The 23,645-nt window shown below is 39.1% G+C and overlaps 1 protein-coding gene across 1 annotated transcript in view; it reads right to left on the minus strand.

The window, feature by feature from the left end:
* Positions 1-1,672: 1,672 nt before the first annotated feature.
* GOLIM4 (golgi integral membrane protein 4) overlaps positions 1,673-23,645 on the minus strand; it is a 50,323-nt gene continuing 28,350 nt past the window's right edge. Inside the window, exons 3-16 of the mRNA XM_090052674.1 lie at positions 22,441-22,490; positions 21,543-21,596; positions 19,978-20,128; positions 16,441-16,523; positions 15,780-15,863; positions 13,084-13,254; positions 11,500-11,844; positions 9,667-9,905; positions 8,933-9,012; positions 8,349-8,461; positions 7,157-7,324; positions 6,428-6,496; positions 4,143-4,223; positions 1,673-3,619 (exon numbers count right to left, since the gene is read on the minus strand). Coding sequence (XP_089908800.1) covers positions 3,464-3,619; positions 4,143-4,223; positions 6,428-6,496; positions 7,157-7,324; positions 8,349-8,461; positions 8,933-9,012; positions 9,667-9,905; positions 11,500-11,844; positions 13,084-13,254; positions 15,780-15,863; positions 16,441-16,523; positions 19,978-20,128; positions 21,543-21,596; positions 22,441-22,490 — 1,844 coding nt within the window. The 3' untranslated portion in view covers positions 1,673-3,463. The remainder of the gene's footprint in view (positions 3,620-4,142; positions 4,224-6,427; positions 6,497-7,156; positions 7,325-8,348; positions 8,462-8,932; positions 9,013-9,666; positions 9,906-11,499; positions 11,845-13,083; positions 13,255-15,779; positions 15,864-16,440; positions 16,524-19,977; positions 20,129-21,542; positions 21,597-22,440; positions 22,491-23,645) is intronic.

Consider the following 23,645-nt stretch of genomic DNA (forward strand, 5'->3'; position numbering starts at 1 on the left):
ACTACTGAAAGCAAATGTGCCCAGGAACAGCCATTTTAGTAAGACTTAGTCCTGAAGCCTTATTATTCTCTCAATTCTGCAGGATTTCCTGCCTTTTAGCGTGAGCACCATTGAGTTTTGTTCATTTCATGGATTTTTAAGGAGTGAAATACCCTTATCTTGCATTGTACACGCAATCAGACTTCTTTAAATTACTTCGTGCTTCAAGCCCAATACACAAGGCCAAGCTGGAACATCTCTCCTAAAATATTGCAGTGGCTGAAGAACCTGTGATAAACGATCTATGATAAATTGTTTCAGTGATTATCTTGCTATTTAAAAAATGGCGTTCTAATCACTATGTACTTGGCTTCAACTCCCAGCCATTGCCAGTTGGTTATACCTATATTTGATCAATTGAAGACTCTCCTATTAATTTTCTGTTTTCTTTGCACCTACTTACAGACTGCAAGCAAAGCATTTTTCATGAGTAGAGCCACTTCGGCTTCTTACCACAAGGCAGGCTTTCCAATAGTTTGATCATACTTGAGACTGGAAAGGATTCAGTTACTTAATATCTTAGTCGAAGCGTGGGCAGCATACCTAGATGCAATACTCCAGCAGTGGCAAGGTCAGAGGTAGCAGTATAACCATTCTACTATTCCTCAAGTCTTCTGGCCACAGTAGAAACTTGTGTTAAACTGATTATCTACTCTGGTTCCTAGCTCCTGAAGTTTGTTCATTTTAAGAACTCCATCTTGTAGGACAAATTAATTTTCAAAAACCTGATGCCAAAGGATGGCCCTAGAAGTATAGTTGTATCTAAGTACTGGCATCAAATTATACTTCTAGGGCCATCCCTTGGCATCAGATTTTTTAAAATTAATTTGTCCTACAGGATAGAGTTCTTAATCATTAACTACTTTACTGAACCATAGTTTTGTTTTCACTGACTGGACTATTTACTGCATGCAGGACAATACTTAACAACAGTGAAATTTATGGTGTGAAAAAAATGAGCACAGGCCTTAAGCTCCGCTTAGGTGATCGAAGTTCAGTTTGAAGAGTTTCCTACCATTTATACTGCCTCATTACTGTACGCCACTACACTGGGTGAGTTTCATTTGACAGACAAGTTCTCTCAGAAAATTTATTGGAGCCCAAGAGGTTGTGCGCACAAACATCTTGGGTTTGATTAACTTTTTGCGACTTCGAGGCAGGACAATTTCGTCACCATTTCAGGGTCAACTGCCATGGCAGTTTCTAGTTTCGGGACTGGGGCAGGGGTCTGAAAACCTTGGGAGCCTCATCTCTAGTCAGAGTTTAGTTCTTGATGCCGCACTGGGGAACCCGAGGTTGAAAACCCTGTCTCTGACCAGAGCTTCTGATCCCCTTGCCCTCCCTCCCCCACAACTGGGGCAATGAACCTCAAGGCTCCCAGCGTACGGCAGGTTTGCCCAAGAGACCGAGACACCAAAACGGCGGCTTCTGAAGCTTGACTTCGGTTCAGTGAGAGAACATCAATTTCACCGACCAGACGAGAGCTTTTTAGATCAGTGGTTTCCAAGTCGTCTCACTGTGCCCAAGCTCACGACTCCCCTCCTGGCTGCAGTCCTCTCTCCCTCTCTCCCAGCTTCAAGTAAAACATGAATGGACACTTAGGAGAGCAAGAGATTGGTCACTCCACAAGAGATTGGTACCCCATGTTCTAGCTTTATTGACTGCAGTCAAGTTTTTATTATGCCTCAAATAATTAAATACTGCAACAGTGACATTAAAAATACAGACCAATTTACCAAAATAATTGTATTCTGAAGATTATGTACATATTATACATTTTACAGTATTATGTAAACTTTTTCTTCTTTTATACACAAGGTAAATTTGATTTATGGTAACTAAAAAGCCCAAAATGCATGCTGACAAAAAATATTCCTATCAAATGGAAGCAGCATGAAGATGCTTTGGAAAAAAAAAAAATCAGGAAAAATTAAGATGAACTATAAAACAAAGTATAACAGAGTTAGTAGAAAATGAATTAAATTACATTCATATCAAAAAGTTAAACTAAAAAATAAATTTGTATCATTTAAAAAAAATTAAGTGGGAAAGGGAACTCTACAATATATTAACACCTTCATGGGCAGCTATGGTATGCCTCACCTCCAGCAATGGAATTCTCCCAGGAAATCCAGATCCCCGTTCTCCAGCATTAATTCAAGAGTACCATGGATGATTATATATTGTCCTTTGGCCTAACTTCTTTAAAGTAAATTAAATAGCCAAGGTGTATCACATTACTGCATATTTTCATGCATCTTGATTATGTTCATTATAGAACTTGGCATCCTTATTACCAGCCTACCAAAGGCTAGTATGGTTAGCATTTTGACATGCAGTGCTAAGAGAGAAGCAAGACATGTTGCAGTGCGTGCTTACAAGAAAGTTTGTCTCTAGTTTACTTTTTCACCATCAAGCGCAACAATGAATATAGAAATACCTCCAGAAATCTGGAAGTTAAACTCAGAGATGATGCCCTGCACCAGTCAAATTCACTCATTTAAATTCCATAAGCTTATTCAACAAGTGATTGTTAATATTTTTTTTTATATAAAGTATTTTGTACACCAAACTCCTCCTCTTGTAAACCTTCAGAGCTCCTGTACAGAATGTAGTGTTAAATAGGAATTGAAATGATTGGACTTTTCATTGCATGCCAATTGTGTGAGGAGTTTTCTATGTCCTGTACTGATAATTTACATTGACCAGTAAGCTATCTTTCTCATTATCTGCTGAAGCAGATTGCAACTGAAGCACCTAGTTATGAGCAGTATAACATCGTTTAATACAACAGTATATAAGCAACTGTTAAGATTAACAGTTGTTAACCTGGTTCTATTTCTAAAGCTTTTGCAGCTTGCATGTTTTAAATTGTAACGCATCTACAAAAGTAAGGCCTGTTCCTGCAAACGCTTGTACACGTGCTTACCTTTAGGTATGCAAGTAATCTCGAAAGAAACTACTTGAGCGCTTAAAGTTCAAACCCTATAAATCACTGCAGGACTGCGACTTGGGTACATAATTCAGCTAGCCCTTGCCTGGCAAGTATTGTAGTTAAAAGGCAAAATTTCAGTGACTCAGGCTGAGCAGTTTCAGGCACTAGATGTCCCTCTTATGTTACAATGCATCCTGAAGTTGCAAAATTTGGACAATATGAAAATTTACATTTTATAGCAAAATTGTTCTTTTAAACATCTCCACGTTTATGAAAAATGAAATCTATCCTATTGTATTTGTTCTTTGTGTATAGCTTTAGTACAAAAAATGCTAATCTAGAATATCAAAATAGTATATTCATATAAATGTATGAGAGCATCTAATAAAAAAAGTAAAAAGCGTAAAAGGCAAAACTTTAAATTTCTGTAATTAAATACTCTAAAAAAAAAAGTTCAATTCAAGAGGGAATTTTGTTTTCAGCAAAGGATTACATCTCCCCTCGTCTGCGGGCTTTTGCTACAATAGCACCGCCTTCTTCCTCCTCCTCCTCTTCCTCATAATTTACTTCATGGCCTTCTTTTTGGTGGTTCTCATCTTGCACTTCTGGTTCTTGATCTGCACCATCATTGGTTTTTTCATCAGCCTGAAAAGAGAAAATAAAAACAATTCAATAAAATAGGTTTAATAATTTTTAAAAAGCCACTCCACAGTAAATCCCAACACACACGGCTGGGTTCAGGTGACATTCTGGTGCAGGACAGAACTTCTACCCTGAGAAAGGGAGGACAAAGGGGCCTTAATATTGCAATGCTCTGGAGGATGAAATGTCATAACCCAGAGTCCCTATAGTGCCAGTCCAGCTAAATACTAGGCCTTCTGAGGGGGCTGTAGTTGGAAGGAGAACCACCCCTTCCCCCCAAAAAAGACCCATGCCCTCTTAGAAGCTAATCTGATTTTGCTTCAAACCTAGCAACACAACCGCATCCCCATCTACCTGCTCTGAAACCTCATCCACTGGTTTGCTTGATGTGTTTGAAAGTTTGAAACTCATGACTGAAAGCTACACCATTAGGATATTGTCTTCCCCACCCTGCTAGGATTGCAGCTTTCCAGTAGGTATCAAAACCTCCTGTTTTATTGCATTTGTGGGTTTACCCAGTACCTACATTTTCATCATTTTCACCATATGGCTCTTCACCATTGTGTTCCAGTTCCCTTTTCTTTTCTTCGGTTAAGTCTTCCTGGACCTAACGGAGCACAAATGCACAGGTTTGCACATTTGTGGGTTCTTTTAAACGTATCCCACAATTTCTCTGCTCTCCAAGCAGCTATCTGAATTCAAAGTACGGTTTTCATACAGCCCTTCTCACCACCAGCCAACATGTACACCCAACCTACTTTTTTATACCAGGTGTGCCCCCGTCATCCAAAAATAAAACTACTGTATTACGGTTGTGTAACCATAGTGCAGCACCAAGTTCTGGTTACAGCAATCCCACTGGGGGCTTGCAGAGTTCCAAGTCTCAGCCTTGATACATGGTTCAAACAAAATAATAGTAATAGCTTCCTCCTCAATCCTCGCTATATCTGTAGTGAGTCGGAACGCTGAACTCCTAAAATAGCAGGAAAAAGACGGAGAGATGACTTCACCTCCTTCCTCCTTGTGGCTTCTGGCCAAGCTTTCCAAACAACCAACCAACTGATAACCTACCTACCGCTTCCTTCATTCATGTGATTGCCTCCCCTTCTGCTCGTAACTCCTTTCTCTGGTCTTGGTCAATGAAGATGTCAAACCTGCCCTTTTCCTTCTTGAAATAAAAAGTTCTCCAAATTGGCCCTAGGTTTCCTCTCCATAAAAAGTAGCACTGGATCTTTACTTAGTCTAGTGTAGCAAAAAGCTGTTTAAAAATAGCTTAACACCAAGCTTTACTAACTTGATAACCTTGAGGTACACTGCGGTAAGCCTGTATCAATTTCACTTAGCAGCCTGTTTAAACAGAGTTAAACAGATGAAACTTCCTCAGGTTAAACAAGCCCTGGCCCCCTAAACTGGAGGTAATCCCTTTCTTCCCTACCCTTCCTCCTACCTCACCCCCAATACAAGTCAGGGAAAGCCCCTTGTAAGGAGACCTTTCCCTCAGCACAAGGATTTCTAACTGAGAAGGATCAGTAAGAGTTAGTTCTGTTTTCGGTTTACAAGTGCAAAGTCTTGTGAGCTATTTCTGCTGACATAAACAGAGAGCAGCATTTAGTGTCTGTCATTTATTTGTAACAGGATTATAGCCATAACCTTGATATGAAATTTTAAATCTCAGTCTGTATCCTTCTTCATTATCTGTAGCATCACAAGTCTGGAAACCTTTAAATCTGTGTCTCATTTTATTAGATAGCCCTTAAGTACCATATCACATAAATTAAAAAGCCTCTAGATGGGATTCTTCTTGGTTGTTTTTCTGAAGGAAGAGTTAGCAAGTAAAGTTGAGTTCTTTAGCTCTTTTGGTTCCAATTCAGTAGTGTATTTAGACATACAAGTAAAACCATTGTTTTAAATCCCGCGAATTCTAATCCATGAAGTGTACCCAGGAAGTGAATTAATTTATGGTTAATAAGCCAGCACAACAAACCTGCAAGAAGTTTTCTGCTTGTCCCATGTAAACCAAGTTCTCACTGACAGTGCTTAAACCCTAGGTGCGCTGCTAGCAATGCCAGCATATTCCAGACATGGTATTCTGAACTCTTTTACAGTGAATCTCTGGTCAGAGTGATTCTTCATAAGCAAGTATGACCACTTGATCATATTTGCTGCTCTGTAGTACAGCATTACATGGAAAGCAAGAAACAATTGATTGTGTATATCCTAAGAACCACAGAGCAGTGTATGATATGGCCTGCAGGATTAGCAGGCAGTGCAAAATTTGAAAGCAGAAAAATAGCTATTGTCTTATTTTTCTCAGTGTGGATGTGTATACTGATAGCTTCACGGCTATTTGTTTGCATGCCTACCGGAGACTTAAATAGCTTGAAATACTTAGAAAGAACATAGATAAATCAGTCAGGGCTAATAAGTAAAGTGTACAAGACAGCGGTGTGTCTGCAACAGCGATATGGAATTAGACACACAAAGTAAATGATGATTTCAGTGACATTTGAAGGGCTTGAGGTTTGTGTGAGATCCCTCACCCCAAATAGTGAATGGTTTAATGTTTTCAGTTACTGTCCAAATAATGCTCAGCTATATAGAAAATTGGTGGAAAGCAGCACAAGTGTCCACTGGCAAAAATAAGACTTGGGGAGATCTGAAAACACTATCCGTATTTTACAATTTAAAATTATTACAGGCAAAGAAAGTTAGGGTACATTTAATTTTATACAAGTGACTGACATTCACCAGAATGAGCTGAGATCTGCTGAGTTAGCTCAGTCCAATCATACCCAGCATTCATATTCTTACCTCCTCTTCTCCCTCTTCCTGGTACTGTTCATCTACATTATCTTCTTGCTGGTCAGGGTTTCCTGCCATCTGTAGAAAGTGTGTGGGTGGAAACTTAGTTTTGCAATACTTAATTTTAGTAATTCTGAGTCTTAGAGCTGCCTGCACTACACCTATAAAATGTGGTTTCTATAAATTGCTATTCAACTGGATATATCATTTAGATTTTGTCAAATTAAAAAAAAAAGACAGTAGAGTGATTGTAATGAAATTACCGAATGGTACAGGTTGAAAGACGCAGACCAAGGAAATTACAGTATAAAGGCGAATACAAAACACACCATGCAATATGATATCCAGAGGATAAAAAACTGTCAGGGTTGCATATCATAAGGTTGTGCATAACTTGGGGCAATATGGAAGCCCCCTGGAAAGGAACTGAGTGAAGAACAAATTACTTGCTGTATTATAATAACAGGTTGTTGATGGATGAAGCAGCCAGACTGGAGACCCAGCCAAATCAGAGTATGGAGCCTGGCATAGGTCAGGGCCCGTGGCATGAGAGACAAGGGCAAGATGTCCCCAGACCTATGTGTGTGCATAGTTTAAAAGTGATCTCCTTAAAGAAAATTAAACATGGCTTTAGAGCACTAATCTTGGCCTTCCTCCGGTGGCATCTTTAGAGCAGCCATTTTTAAGTAGCTGTAGAGGCACTTGGACACCTGCACATGATCTCTTTCATCAACTCACCACTAAATGGTCCTCCATTTCTGGATGGCCCTGTTTTTGATCATTTTGTTTATGCTGCTCATTCTCATCTGGCATATTCTCTTCTCTCTCTCGTTCAGCTTCCTCAAATTCATCTTCTCCTTGATTGTTAGGATCATCAGCTGGGTTCACATCTTCAACAGCTACCTTCTGTAATTTTTGGAAGTTATTCTTCTATAGACACACTAGTCTTATCATATAATTGTATTTCACTTGAAAGCTGTCACTAGTTACCTTAGTCAGTCAAGTACACTTTGAAGCCAAGAGGAGTCTTCCCCCTGGCTTCAGTGAAGACTGGATCAACACTTAGTGATTATGGAAAATGTCAGGTTTCCAGTACTGGAAACATACAGACCTATGATGTGGACATCTGTCTACTACATATTAAACAGAGACTGAACTGTTTTGTTTCTTCAGAAAGTTGCCAAGTGATGACAGACAAAGGACAAGACAGTTCAGATTGGTCAAATGCCAAAATGCTTATTGGGTCTGGGCTTCAAAATCTTACGCTCCTTTCAAAGTCATCCCATTCAGAGAAAGTTTGACATCAATCTCATTTGTAACAGTTACTCAAGGAAGAAAGGTTCCCATGGTCCACCATTCTGCTTTATGTTTATTTTTCTCTATGGTTTCACAGATTTAAGGATGTCAGCTACAAAGATACCAAAGGTCTCATATGGCTGATACGTACTCGCCTTTTAAAAATATCTGCCACACCATCCAGTCTGTAATCATAAACACATCGGACATACACCAAAGCTGAACAAAATACGGCAAGGTTTATATGCAGAATTGGATACATGTTCCCTCTTCTCCCACAGTGGCGTCCTTAAAGAGGCACTCACCACCACTCTAACAACCAATGAGAAACTCCTTCACTGTTTTGTATCCAAGACTTCCCAAGTCTCAGGTCAAAATTCTCATGCCATTTTCTGCTGACAGGAAAGACTTGAGATATGCACAAAGGCAGATTGCCCTTAACAATGAAGGCCATATTAATTTCTTACAAAACAAACAAAACCAAAATACAAGACAAGTTATGTTCAAGACCTTATTTCAACAGCCAGCTGGCTTGGCTGTTGAAAGCAGCAGGCTCACCTGATTTTGTGCGTGTTTTTTAAACTTCAATAGCAACTTCATTACATGTTAAACTCAGCCTCTCAGTTGTACTCACTGGTTCATCGGCCTCCTGGTTTTCTGCTTGATGATCTGGTTCTTGCTGTTCATGTTCATTATTCTGATCATCATCTTCAGCTTCATCCTGGTGCTGAGTGTCCCTTTCGTATGCTGGGAAAATTTATTAATGAATTACAGCAGTATATACAGACTCCAGTTAGGAAATAGGATCCTGCACAAAGCCTAGTACAAGACAACATAGTAATCCTGTCCATGTCCTGAAAAGAATAAAACCTAAATAGACAAAGCAAAAAGAATTATGCTAATGGATTATGTGTAGAAAGATTAAGCGACTTGCCCATGGCCAAACAAGTAGTTTATTTCAGGGCAAAAAAATGGATTCAGATGTCCAGAGTCCCAGCCCAGTGGCCCAACCACTGGAGCTGCACTTGTAACTGTAACTAGATCTCTACCTCAGTGAGTCAACTCAAGCATCAAAACCCAACAAGTCTGAGTTACTAAAAGCCCAGCTGTCTTTTTTGAAATCCAAGAAACTTGGAAAGTAGAAACAGAATGGATATTACAATCCTTCATTAAAGACTGTTCAGGGAGGATGGCATAAGGACAGAATTCAAATCTCACCTCCCTCCTCCTCCTGGATACCATGCTCCTCTTCTCCTTGTACGATATCATGGTCCATATTGTCATAATGAGCTCGTTGGCTAAGAAGATTATAAGTAAATACATTATTTCTGTTATGAAAAGAGCTCTTGCTCCTAAAATATGGGATTCTTTAACTATGTTTTCCTTGAATTTCATTTAACTAAATTCTTCCATTACTGTTTATAAAAGAAAATACACCTCGCAAAATAAGCCATTCTTGTGCAAGATCCTAAAGATTGTCTGTAACATTTTACCCATCTACAGAAATGAACAGTACTACCTGTCTACTGGATGTTGTGAGGACTTGCAAGTTAGCGTTTGTCAGTGCTCCACTGAAATACAGGCTCCTCTGGGTTGAAGGGTAACCACCAGTGAGCAAAAAGCAATGCTACAGTTGGAGCAGGGTAAGTTTTAGTCAAAAAACATTACAGGAAAACTCTTGGGAAGTATGAGAACTTTAATGCACTCTCTGACCAGGTAGGACTTCTACTTTACAAGACTTCTACTCTATATCTATATCTAGAGAGAGATCTATACATCTTTATAGCTATACATCTTTGCAAGATAATAGCCAAAGCCACCCTGAATTTTAAATCAGTGGTTCTGAGTATGGGAGGTATTTCTGAAAATGCATCAACTACTTTCTTTTCAGGCTGGAATCCATGAAATCCAAAAGTACACAACACAAGGTGCATATATGAAAAAAAGTTTACCTCTGCTGGTTTTTATACTGTTCCTCTCCTTGTTCAATCTGTCTCTGTAGCATGAGCTCTCTTTCTTGAAGCTGTTGCTGCCGTAATAGTTGTCCTTGCAGTCTCTGCTGACGTAGGGATTCTTGATGTTCTCTTAGCCGATTGGCTTCCTCAGCTCTTTGGGCTGCCAGGCGCTGCTGTTCCAACTGTTCTTCATAAGCTGGTTTGTATCTTTTAGTGATAGTTTTTGTTGGAGTTTCCTGGAACACAAACACGTTTGAATATACACACTATTTTGGGGGTTGATATCTTCCTTCACTATCAAAATGAGCTTCCCACGAGAATATTTATTACCAGCAATAATATTTATTGCTTCCCACGAGAATATTTATTACCAGCAATAAACATGCCAAAGCCACTAATCACAAAAATGAGAAGGGGATGCAGGCAATGGAAAAAGGCATGCAGGGAATGGAAGCACTAGGAAAAATATAGGTAAAGGGTTTGTAATGATACAGTCAGTCATCACAGGAATAGCCTTTTATAACATAATTAGAATATAAGATGCTGCAATATAAACAGTTTCAGCAACATAGGTGTGGCGAGGCCAGACTTCACCAGAACAGTTCTCCGATCCCATGGTAGCAGGTACTTGCACATATTAGAAAAAAAATTATTGGTACTACTTTTGTCTTACTCTACTGGAGAAATGTTGCGGCTGTACAGTGTTGGCAGAGTTCAGGGGAAAGCAGCAAAAGTTCGTAAAGGCTGTTCCCTACTCCATTCCAGTGTATAATACAAGACCTTCATCCCACCCTTCTTCTTCTGTCTCCTTTACAATATCTTAATTATATCCAGTGTGCTAAAATATTCAAGCACAGCTGGATAACTGAAATGGTGTGAAAGCATAACAATGCTTCCTTTCTTAGTTTACTAAAAAATGACAGGGAAATATATTGAGACCATTGCAAAACAAGTGGAGAGTCATATATGCTCTACCCATGAAATTCACTGGCATTTGAGCAGGGTGCTGGCTTCAGTGAGAAATTATACATTGCTGGCATCTGAGCATAATGCAGGGCAATATTCTGATACTGGACCCAAATCGTAATATTAAGATGTCTCTGACAATGTTCCTCTTGAGTAAAGAATTCTCATCATCCTTGAATTATACAATGTTTTTTGTGAGCTGGGTAAATGTCTGCAGGGGACTAAAAAATTACTTCTTCTATTTAAGACCTGACCTAGAATGTAAATCCAGGTCTGGCAGTTTCTATTTAAAGCTTCATAGAACCAACCTTGGGGGAGTAGGGGGAAATCGGGGGATGCTGGAAAATCAGTAAGAACATGACTTGTATATATACATTTATTAAGGCTCTGTCAAAATATTAGCAAACACTTGAATGGAAAAAAAGTGTTTACTGAAGTTAGCTAACTGCATATAAAACATACTTGTATTTTTTAAGACCAAATGAGGCATCAAATCTAATATTGCAGAAGAGAGTTGCTCTAAAAGCTAGCATATTTGCATGTACATATACACAGCCCAAATACTGTAAGCTGATTCCATCTAAATATACAGCTCTTGGGAGATAAAACTTGCCCTTTTGCACTGTGTGAATTGCTACCGGAATTAACATCACTTAAGACAGGCTCTGGATTAGTCAACTCTTTAAGCACACATTTGAGTCCTATACATCTAAGAGCAATGTCTTAATCCACAGTTGTATGTAAATCTAAATTATACGCATCATGTCTACAAATATGCAGATGCAAATCAGAACAAGCAATGGACAGAAGCCAGAACATAGGGGCACTAATTTAAGGAAATGGTTTAGTAAATTAACCATGTACCTCTGAAAGAGTGTGGTCACCCAGCATGTTGGTTTCTTCTTCTTTTTGTTCCTGAGCTTTCCATTCATGTTCATCAGGTGTTTGATCCTGTTCCTCCACCAAGTGTTCGGGTTGCCCTGCCTGCTCCATCTCCTCCTCTTCAAGTTCTTTTTTACGCTCTTCTTCCACTTGGTCCACATGTTGCACTTCATCTTCTCCTGCTTCTTGTTGCTCCTGAATATTTAGTTCTTTTGGAGGGTGACCACCATTTCCCCTTCTGTCCAAATGAAATGATCCAAGTCTACCTTCCCTTCCCCGAATATTTATTTCTTCCCTTTCTTGTGGCTTACCCTCAGTCTCAGGAGCCTGTGGGAGATGAAATATTAAATCTGTACTTCAAAACGGTGCTTACCTGTAGAGTACAGTACTCAGTAAACTGGCATAATAAGCATGTATCCATAAAAAGAAATTAATGTCTGCCTGGTTTCATCACTAGTTATTAGGTCAAGCAAATATTCAAAATAACCACTGAAGTAGTAGCTTGACATCAGTCTACTTTTTTGTGGGTGTAAACAGAGTTGTTTATTGTGGGCATTTTAATGCCCACATTTAGCCCCACAGAGATCATCTCAGGAACAAAGTTATGCCTTCACAAGGAGTGACTGCTGAACATTTAATCCATAATGTATAATACTTATTTTGCATCCTTTTCAACACCATAGTTAAAAGAGAGATTTTTTCAAAGGTTAATCAGTAGTAGTATCTTATTTCATTAGTAGAGTATTGTTGAAGGCAGAAATTACTTGTGGCATGATAAATTGCTTAATGTGAATAAACATGGAATTATCAAGAAGTTAAAATCAGTACGGTTTGACCATACAAGTGAAGGAACAGATTCAGATATCTTTGCTCACACTGAGTGGTACCTTACTTCAGAAGTGTGTTCATTGATTGCTTTTGGAGGTGAGATTCTACTTAACATGAGTAGAAATATCAGACTCTGGTCCTTGGCCCTACATGTTTAAGAAATAACAGTAATCTGAACTAACTCATGGCACTTAATTTAAAATGAAACCCAAAATATGCTAAATAGTACTGCAACCCAGCTCTGAGTAGCACTTGATTTTGACTCAGAAATGTTGGAGTCCCTGCTTCCAAACACCACATGGAAAATAAGGCTGAGTTGAAATTACAATCCATTTGAGCTACAGTTACATTTTAAAGCATCTGCAGAAAAGCTAACCATAAGAGGTTTTTCATTACCTTTTAAACAACAGATATCTATCATTTAAATTACCTGAGATAAGCCAACCAGCTGATTTTTAGATTTATGAGAATTATTTTGAAAAGCCACAGAGCTTAAGAGCTTTTGGAACTATGTGGGAAAGAATAATTATTGAACACACTTTCTCCAAACCCATATCAATGTTAAACTGTTCCTCAACTCTTCACTTTACAGATGAGTCCTGACACAGCAAAGCAATTAGGCATGCGCTTATATCCCTTAAGAGATCAACAGGCCTTAAACCCATGGTTTCCTGCACCAGGGCTTTCCCCACTGCAGTTTGGAGATCATCAAAAAAGTTTCTAAGGCAGTTGATTTACCTCCTTGTGCTCTCCAGCTTCATTCTCCTGATGTGTTGGCAGGTGACTATAAGGAACTGGTGTCATTGCTGCCCTCAGTTGCACATTTGGTTGCTCTAAACGTTCAGGTTGTCGAAAGCTTGGCATTTTGTTGAGTGTGTCCTTCAGCTGTTTATATTCTTCTACCTGGGACTAAAATTGAAAAGCATTCATTATATTGTACTGAAACAAGCATCTCATTGAAACACGGCGACTCCAGAATGATTTTCTTGACAACACAGGTATGTAGAATCACTTGACATGCACATCAGATCAAAACCTCCTGGGTTCTAAGACTGGTTGCTTCCATGCATTAGAGTATCCTGATTTAATATGTACACCATCAGCCACAGTGCACATGCAAATACGAAGTGTATTGGAAAGTATCCCCCGGCACACAGCTGAAGATTAGGTTTTCATGCTTGGCAGAAGATTGTCAGAAGTGAATGATTTCATTTTCTTTGTACACTTTAAAATGACAGAAACTGAAAGCACCACACTCATTCGTTCAGAAGCAAAAATGCAATTCTTTTTAGAAACATAAATCAAGTTAATAAAAAAAAAGACCAAAAAACCCCCCCCCCCAAAACATAAAAGTGATTAAAGCTAAGCAATCCTCAGCCTTTAGACAATAGTTACTAATAGACAAGAAACAAGAGAAAATAGGGGAGTAAGGGAAAAAAATTCAAACTAGATTGACTTTAGCAAAGAGTAAGAAATAAAAAGTATCGGTGCTTCTCCTGGTGGAAGAAGAGAGGAATTTAGACTTTGTACGTGACCTTAACACCCCAAGTGAAATGTTACTTGTGTTCACTTGTATTGGTGTCTCTTGGATCAATCCAAAGTCTTAGCACCTTCAATAAGTTACCCATGGAGGGAACTATTCAGCTAAGCAGGCAGAGTTTTTCAGAAGGGATAAAACTCCTCCAGCAGATATAGATATAGAAAGGTGCCTATGCAAGTGAGTTTGAAAAGAATCAGATCTTCTACTGTTCTAGCAGAAAACTTAAATGAAACTCTCCAAGGTTCTACTTTGAAAAGGTACATTTGGCAATCCTCCTTTCCTTTTTCCTCCTCTTTTTTAAAATCCAAGTTAAGTTTTTTACTGATTGGCTATTGTCTACCCCCACTGACTGTCAGTTTCCCATTGCATCAATAGAACAGCGCGCACAAAATGCACTGTATGTCACTGTATGCTGTACTGGATGTTCCCTAGAAAGCGAAATCCATAGTGCTACAGATTAATATGATGAAATACATAGCAATAGCTCCGAAGTTTGACACACCTCGAAGCAGCTTCAAAAGACTGTAATATCCATTAAAAACAGACAGACCTAAAAAGCAAAACAGAATATAAAGCAATTACACGTAGCCACTTTGGAGGGATCCCTTTTGCCTGTTTGGAGACTTAGCAGAACCTTTTATATAACGTTTCTAGAGATTACGTTAAATTTATTAGCCAGATGAATCTGGTTAAGGATCTTAAGTATTAAAGGGTAGCATCTGAATTATTTTTGTACTTATTTGCAATCTAAAGATATTGCTACACAAAGACTGTCCAAAGCAGTACCCCATATTCCTCCAATTCAGATTTCACAGGCTGGTACTCTCCTCTAGACGCATCAAAGATGCAGCCAATGGGCCAGATCCAGCCTCTGCCTTTAAGCCCACTGAGCTTCCTGTGGATCTTGGACCGGGCCTGCATATGGCATGCCTTGGACTGGTGCCATGTGCAACACAAACCAAAGCTGTAGATTTTGTAGTTAAAGGACTAAATCAAAACCCAGTAAAATAACTGGAAAGTTTCCCATTGGTTCCAGCAGACCTTAGACCTGGGCTCATAGGACAAGGCCTCACTAAACAGATGCTCTAGAACAGGGGTTGCAGACTGTGGTATGCATACCTATGGGAGTACAAGACATCTCTAGGTGGTATCGGGGGAGAAATTGTGTACTGGTAGATTTAATTTTCATTATAATACTTGGCATTTAAAGGGTTAACATTTAAAATGTACATCATAGGGATACACAGTCAGCTGGTAAATCTGGAAGTGGGTATGCAATAAGAAAAATGTGGGAACCTCTGCTCTAGAACTTTTTCTTTAGTAGAAGACTGCCCTTTATTAGTACTTCTGAATTTCAACTGGTGGACTATTTTCCTTCAACCATACTCCCCCTTGGCTTCACCAACTTAATCTTTATACCCCACTCACTTCATTGCACAATCCACACACAAGACTAGATCCCATAAATGTGTACCGTAAATTCTGAGTGACTTGTTTCTTTCAAAGTGGTATATTCAAATATCAGAGACTGTGGACCCTGAGCTAAGAGAACTTCTGCAAGAGAAATAGGAAAAAAGGAAAGAAAGGTCTTCGGCTTTCTCTCACATTTAAGAAGAAACCACTTTTCTCAGCGAACGTGCTTGATTAGGCCCATAACAAAGCTGTTAAAGAACAAAAGATTTATCTAGAACAATTTAAATTCAACAGAAACCCATCAAGGCAAGCAACCCCCCGCTTCCCAAGAGTATGCATCATGGTGTTAACTGTAAAATCTCATGCAAAAGGTTGCATGCATAAGGTTAAAAATCAATTGAAGCAAGAGAAACAAGTCTTTGGGAGATTCAACAGATCTCGTGGAAAGTATAGCTGATAGAAGCTGCTTTTCCTTTCTGACCTGTGCAGCAGCTAGTGCACTCTTGTGGTCTTCCAAAGTCACTACAAGCTGGTCGTGTTGGGAGAGTAAATTCTTATGCTGCTGCTACATAAAAAAGAAGATTGTTACATGTTTCAGAGTTTGTTTTGCATGGAGCCACCATGACCTGAAGTTGTTGAAATGTAATTATATTCATATACATATTTTAAATTAGAAACAGCTAATTATAAAAAGGATTAAAACATGGAGAGAGAAAAAAACCCAGGAATTACAAAAATTAAAAGTTGTAGAAGATGTGGATGAATACAGATGCCACCTGAAATGCAATCCACTTCAATATTCTTTACCAAAAAACAAAATACGATACAAGACGTCTTTGCTTTTGCAAATAAGACACACATCACACCTAATCTTACTGTAAGGTTCAGAAATGGTTTCCTTCAGTATTATAACCAATTAAAGTATTCTCCCTCATGCTTTTTTCATATCCATCATTATTTTTTAAATGAGTGGCTAAATTGCAGATACAGGAGATGAGTGTATTTTGGTTAGTCTTGCTCTTCTTTGTGTCAGCTTCCAAAAGCTGCAGGTTTACTCTGCAACACGCCCAAATCCTCAACTCTTAGCAAAGCATTTCATGTATGCCAAAACCTAAGTTCACCTTTAGAAAACAGAAACTTACCTTGACATCTTGTAGCTGAGTATGGATATCTTGATGTGCTTTTCTCAACTGCCTATTCTCTTCTCGCAAATTATACAGAGATTCTATTAAAAAAAAGAAAACAATATATAAGAAGTGAACCACATAGCTGGATTTACATATCGATTTTAAAATACTCTTCAATGCCACTGAAGTTGAATTCAAAATGTATAAAACTAAAGACTGTATTTATAATCCTTAAAATGCTGCTGAAAAATTTCTACTACATAAAATAATACTTGAAATATAGTAAAATGTTTCATAGTTTAGTTTCATAGGGTCAGAAGGGAGCTATTAGATCATCGAGTCCAACCCCCTGCCCTGAACAGGAACGAGTGCTGGAGTCAGATGACCCCAGCCAGGTGTCTGTACAATCTCCTTTTAAACATCTCCAAGGAAGGGGACAGCACCATCCCCCTTGGAAGCATATTCCATATTTTGGCAACCCTCACTGTAAAGAATTTTCTCCTGTTGTCCATGCTGAATTTGCTCTCTTCCAGTGTGTGGCCCTTATTTCTAGTTACACCAACAGGCACCCTGGTAAAAATTGTATCCCCTATTTTTTGTTGGCCCCCTCTGATGAGTTTGTAGGTGGCCACAAGATCACCACTCAGCCTCCTCTTGTGGAGGCTGAAGAGGTTCAGGTCTCCAAATCGGTCCACATAGGGTTTTTTCTGTAGGCCTTTAACCAGATGAGTGGCCCTCCTCTGAACCCTCTCCAGGCCATCTGCATCCCTCTTGAAGTGCGTGTCCAAAACTGGATGCAGTGCTCCAGCTGTGGCCTGACCAGTGCCGCACAGAGGGGAAGCATCACCTCCCTAGACCTGTTCGTGATGCACCTACTTATGCAAAAAAGGGTGCAGTTAGCTTTACCTATTATCTCATCACAATGGCGACCCATGTTCATTTTGGAGTCGACTACTACTCCGAGATCCCTTTCCACAGTTGTGCTCCTTAGAGTGGTACCTCCCAGGCTATAGGAGTGTTGATGATTCTTTCTCCCCAGGTGCAACACATGACACTTATCCTTGTTAAATTGCATCCTATTCTGTTCTGCCCATTTCCCTAGCCTATCGAAATCAGCCTGGATTCACTCCCCGCCATCTAGTTTGTTTACCTCCTGCCAATAGTTTGGTGTCATCAGTAAACTTGGACAAGGTGCTTTCTACTCCCTTGTCCAAGTCACTAATGAAGATACTGAACAGTACCAGATCCAGGACAGAGCCTTGGGGGACTACGCTGCCTACATTTCTCCAGGCAGAAACAGACCCATCCGCCACCACTCCCTGGGTGCGGCCCATAAGCCAATTTTCTACCCACCGAACTGTGTAATAATCTACATTGCAAATGTTTAGCATATTTATAAGAATTGGGTGTGACACGGTGTCAAAGGCCTTTTTAAAATCTAAGTAAATAACATCTACCTCTATTCTTTCATCCAAGCATTTTGTGACCCAGTCATAAAATGAAACCAGGTTAGTCAGGCAGGATCTGCCTGCTCTGAGCCCATGCTGATTGCCCCTTAGCATTAATTTTACCCACTGGTCCCCCACAAATGTGATCCTTAACAATTTTCTCAGAGGTCTTGCCAAGGATAGAGGCTAGACTAACTGGCCTATAGTTACCTGGTTCCTTCTTCTTCCCCTTCTTGAAAATAGGGACCACACTAGACCTTTTCCAGTCCTCCAGGACCTGTCCTGAGCGCCGTGAGCGCTCAAACAGTCGTGCCATCGGTTCCACTATGACTCTAGCTAATTCCCTAAGCTAAGTACCCTAGAATGAAGATCATCAGGGCCCTGTTGACTTGAATATATTCAATCCCTCCAGGTGCCCTTTTACTAGGTCAGCATGAACAGTTGGTGGGTTGGTATCTATACTGGGCTTACCTAAAGTCCCAGTAGGATGTGTATTTGTATTCATGTCCAGGAACACGGATGCAAAGAAATCATTTAAAAGCTCCACTTCGGCCATTCTATCTGTTACCAGTTGCTGAAGGGGCCCTAAGTTACCCTGCACCTTCTTTTTACTTAAAGAATAACATTTTGTTATCCTTAACTTTTGCTGCCAACCTAAGCTCCATTTCCGCTTTGGCTCTCCTCATTGTTTCCCTGCAAGCTCGAGCCAACCAGGTATACTCAGGTATGTTGAAGGGTGCCACTGCTTGGCTTGGTAAGGCATGGTCTTAAGCTACTTTCTTGAGATGTGTATGACTGAAGGAGGTTCTATTTAAACCACAAAATGTTTTCTAAATTGACAATAAATGCACATTAATCAAAGCTTATGTTGAGCTTGTTGCTGGTATCTTCCAGGGTGTGAAACATTTACAGGGAAGTCTGTTAAATTCAAATAATTTTTTAGATGCAATTGTTTTTATATAACTCTTCTCAATTCTTGATGGAGAGCCTGAGTGCAGTGCTGTAGATTTATGCTGGGAATGGCAGGAACTTCAGGTGGGATCTATGTTGGGACTTTCACACACAGTAATTGCCCTCAGCCTTCTTCCTCTCTCCATGCTGTAGTTGGAGGGTAGAAACTTTCACTCTTAAGACTTAGTAGTTTTAGTGACTGAATGACCAGTGTTGCAAAGAAGTATGGATAGAGGTAAAGTGTTGTCATAGGACAGTAGTGGATGCAACCACCAGAATGAAGCATTATGCTAAACCTTGCCTTTGCAGAGAACATTTTGGGTTGGCTCCTTTTGATTTGCTCTGAATTAAAGTAGGCTCCTTTTTTCAGCTCTTAGGCACCTCCAAAAATCACCCAAGGTGTTGATGGGGCCTAGGGTATATGGCAAAGGTCTTTAGTCTAGACTTTGTTTTCCCTCACTGTACAACTAGGATGGACAAGTTATATTCAAAGACTACTCCAGAATCTGACAGTGACAGAAAAATAAGCTGTACTTTGTCTTCGAAGTGTTTTATATACCATGCCCTTATAACACCACATCTAAGCAGATAGCCAGCTTTCTTACAGACAAGTGTCCTCATTTTATATATCAAGAAAATAAGGTCGGGAATGTTAAGTCATTTCCAATGGGTACACAGATAAGCCAGTGGCAGAGTTAGCAAATGTCTCATCTTCTAACGAGATGCTGATTAAACACAAGAGAAAGAAAAAAAGGTCCTTTTTTCAGTTCTGAAAGTGGCTCAAAACTGAAAACAAAGAGGCAAAGTGAAATGCTGTAAACATTGTTCTTTTGAATCCAGCCACTAACATGTGAAGGATTTTAGATTTAAGACTCTTCACTTTATCTCAAACCCAAATAAAAGTAAAAAACCAAAACGTGCTAGTTGGAATTCCAGTAAACTTCTAAAAATAAAGGATACAGAAACCAGAGGCTTGAATAGTAAACTTAGGTTGACATGTTTTTACCAAATGGCAAAGTAGGATCCGATGAGTAAAAGACCTGGTATGGAGGTGAATCAGTATCTCTATTCTTATATTCTCACACTAGTCTTGATAGGTTTAGAAAGCAATGCCAAGTTTAAATCTGTGTAGCAAAACAGAGGTTGTACTTACCCTTCAGTTTGGAGAGCTCCTGCTCCTTTTCTTGCTGCAATTGCAAATATCTCTGCTTGTGATCGTTGAACGTTCTGCTAAAATCTTCTCCTTGTTTTCGGTGTTCATCCTCAAGATCAGTATGCTGTTTCTTTAGTTCTTCATGTTGACTCTGCAAATGCCAAAGCTGAATGTTTGAAAGAGTTCTGTATCTGCACATCTGGCTAATATTGTCTTTGGCAGTTGGTTAAATAAACCCAGATGAATAGAAAGCATTCAGAACAAGGAGTTTCTTATTTAAAACTGGAATGCTATGAAGCCCATGCAACACAAGCCTAGGGATATACCATCCCCCCTGGCAGAGGCAGTACCCCTCTGGAAGCTCCCAAGTGTGCCGTCTCAAAGAATCCCTCCAGCAATAACCTGGACACACAGTAGTATTACAAATCAATATGGTTAACGTGCCTGCTGCCTCTAAAGCCAAATCTGGAACATGACCTGTAAAGAGGGAAAAAAAGGAAACTCCACAGCATGTTCCAGGAGGTTCCCTCACATAGGACTCAATCCTGTTCCTATATGGCATGTCTAGATGAGCGAGCATGTGCCTATTACAGCATCTCAAAGCAGTACTGAGAATCTGAATACTGTATTCTGATTCAGTTTCAGATTCGGCCGAATCAAAGAGCGATCCAAATCAATGAATTGAATCACTGTCCCCCGAATCGGGCTGAATCCAAATCCAGATCAAATATGGCCTGCTTCGTGGTGGTGAGCTGGAGGGGTGGGGAAGGGAGTTGGGAGGGAAGTGACTATTCATCTAGGGAAACCATAATAAAGCTGTGATGGCTATTTATTAAATTATTGATAGGTTTGCATAGAAAATAACCACAGTAGCTAGAAAAGTTGAAAAGTTCAAAAGCCTAAGAAGGGTTCAGAAATATAAATCCCATCAATTATCACTGGGACTTATCTAGAAATGCCCAAAAAATTTAGGGACAATCTCAGTCAAGAATGGGATTCTCAAAAAAACCAAAAAGTTTGTTTCCCTTAAATTTAGCAGAAGCAGAGTTGGGCCGACATTGAGCCCCTTCTGAAAAACTTTACCCTAAAGCCATAGGAACCCATGGCAGAGACTCTACCTTTTTTGCTATAGTAAACTTTAAAACACAGTGAGCCATAAAGCAGAAATGAAAAAAAAAAAAACCCTACATTTTCCTTTTTTCCCCACTAAAAGCTTTAAAAATGTTAAGCAGATATTTAATGTATTATCCTACTAACACATCCACTTCCACAGGACAAAAACTGTCATATAATTTTATGATTTTCAAAATGATTTTAGATCTCACTTTTCAGTTATCTTTTCAGTATCTTTTTGCTGAGTATAAGGAGTATTCCAAGATGAAAAACATCTAAAAACTCTCAAATGGAATTAAGTTCACCTTCCTCATGAAAGGACAGTATCTCTTCTAAACAATATGCTGACCCTTAGAGAGAGGCTAAGAGTGAGACCAGTTTCAATACATCCTTGAAACTACAGGATATTTCACCCTTCCCCTCCCCCCTGCACTAGATCTTTTATTACTTACCTTCAGCATTTGGTGCTGTACATTCAGTGCACTGTACCTGCTATTTGAATCTTGCTGTAAAATGAAAACACTAGCATTAATTTAGGGAGAACAGAATCACATACCCTAATACACTTTCATGGCCCTACAGATTCATACTAGAGAACTGTAAAGTAGCAACTGCAATTCACTCCGGGACTGTTAAGGATTGGTTTGGTTCTGAAAGGTACCAGATGCATCTCTTCTATAATGGAGGCAATCTCAGTGGGTTTTTACTTATGGTACTACTGCCCCCACTCTAGACTCAAGATAAACTGCAGAGTATTTTAACTTACTGTCATTAAAAAGAATTCTTTACAGACAGTGAGTATATTTCCACTGTCAGTTATAGCTTTTTTCCTGGCAGATATTACACAAACCTAGCTGTCTTGAGAATTTTAACTTTACAGCCCAAACAATCTTGCTTACAAGGCTCTGGCTCAATCCAAAGGAAGAAAAAAAACAGGATGGTAACTACAGGATTTATGATGCCTTCTTATCTCAATTTCTTGTCCTACTCAGTTTTCTTCAAATCAAGATTGGCTGACAGAAGACAGCCATTATAAAAAGAAGGGTATCATTAGCTTCAACTGTTATAGCAAAACCAGAGGATTTTTTTCTCCAAAGTAATTTCCTTGGAAGAAATTATAGCCTCTCGTTATAGCTCACATCATTAGGATCTTTCTAACAAGGGCCATTTAACACAGACAGCAGAAATGAAGGAAGTGAAGGCTTCAATTAGGGTTTTGTAAGACTTATCTTTTTGAATGGCTATTACATAATCTTTCCTTTCCATTGTAAGTGGAGTAGTATCAAATATTCTTCTCTGGTATCAACCTTATCTGTATCATAATATTTAAATGTACATACTTTTACTTACCCTTCCTTTATTTAGTGTTTCCTGTGCTTCTAATTTATAAACAAGAAAGTCTAGAAAATAAAAGACAGCCAAAATTGGAGAAATACTGTACTAAGAAAAAGGGATTAGAGTTACCCATTTTCCAAATTCTCTTCACGTATATGGAAAATTTGCACATACACATGTGCTCACACACACAGGAACTGCAGCAAGGGACTGTTGCATTTAGCTTGTCTGAGGAACTAAATAGGAAACAGGCTGAATTTTAGTCCAATCCTTAGTTTCCCAAAATACCTGCATATACTGCCAGAATGTTATGTTCTATTGTGCAGTACAAAGTATATATAGCAAGCCAACCTCAGGACTATAGCTAGAAACTGAACCTAGTATGTAAGCTCCCCAGGTCAAGAGCCACTTGTATCAATCCCAAAGAAAGAAGAACTTCTGTATTACAGCGAATTAATTTTAAATCCTCTTTGTCCATAATCAGAAAATATTTTTTTTCTTATGAAAATAAGCTGCCATTTAAGTAACTGGAGATCTATTGTCCACTAGATGGCGCAAAAAAACCATAAGCAGCTTTTAATGCCTTTTGTTCCAGGGACCAAAAAAACACCTAATTTACAGGAGCTATTTTAGAAAGAGCTCAGGATGGACTTTCATTATATCATAGCTTAAAATTTCTTGGTAGAAATGTAAAACCATAAAAAAAAAAATTTTGAAAAACCGGAACTTCTGAGTCAAGGCTTTGCACTTCATTAATGTTTTTGCACCTCATGCTTGGCTTGGCAAGTTGGCAATTGTAGACACATGCATATACTTGTCACAATCCAGCACAATATATGCCCAGTATTACATCATTCAAGGACATCCAGGTTTGATGATCAGAATCATCACTATTCAGGAAGGGTGCTGAACTTGAAGGATACATGCTAGTTTCTGAATTAAGACCTAATTGTATGCATCTAATGTGAACATACACATGGTCTTATAGATTTGTCTCAGGCAGGTTTTTGTAACTAGACAGAGGATTTACACATGTAAACACGTGAAATGGTTATGCATGATGCAGTGTCTAACAGCCTCTTGGCATCAGTATGGAGATGGGGGCTTTATGTTTACAGACAGGCCTACCAAGTATTTATAAAGATGCATTATGTAAAAATATTAAAGGGAAATATCAATTTAAATTAAATCTCTGAAACCTGGAAGATTCAAGGCACTCA

Source organism: Crocodylus siamensis, chromosome 6 (assembly GCF_052110815.1).
Source record: "Crocodylus siamensis isolate JL-2025a chromosome 6, ASM5211081v1, whole genome shotgun sequence".
NCBI lineage: Eukaryota > Metazoa > Chordata > Crocodylia > Crocodylidae > Crocodylus > Crocodylus siamensis.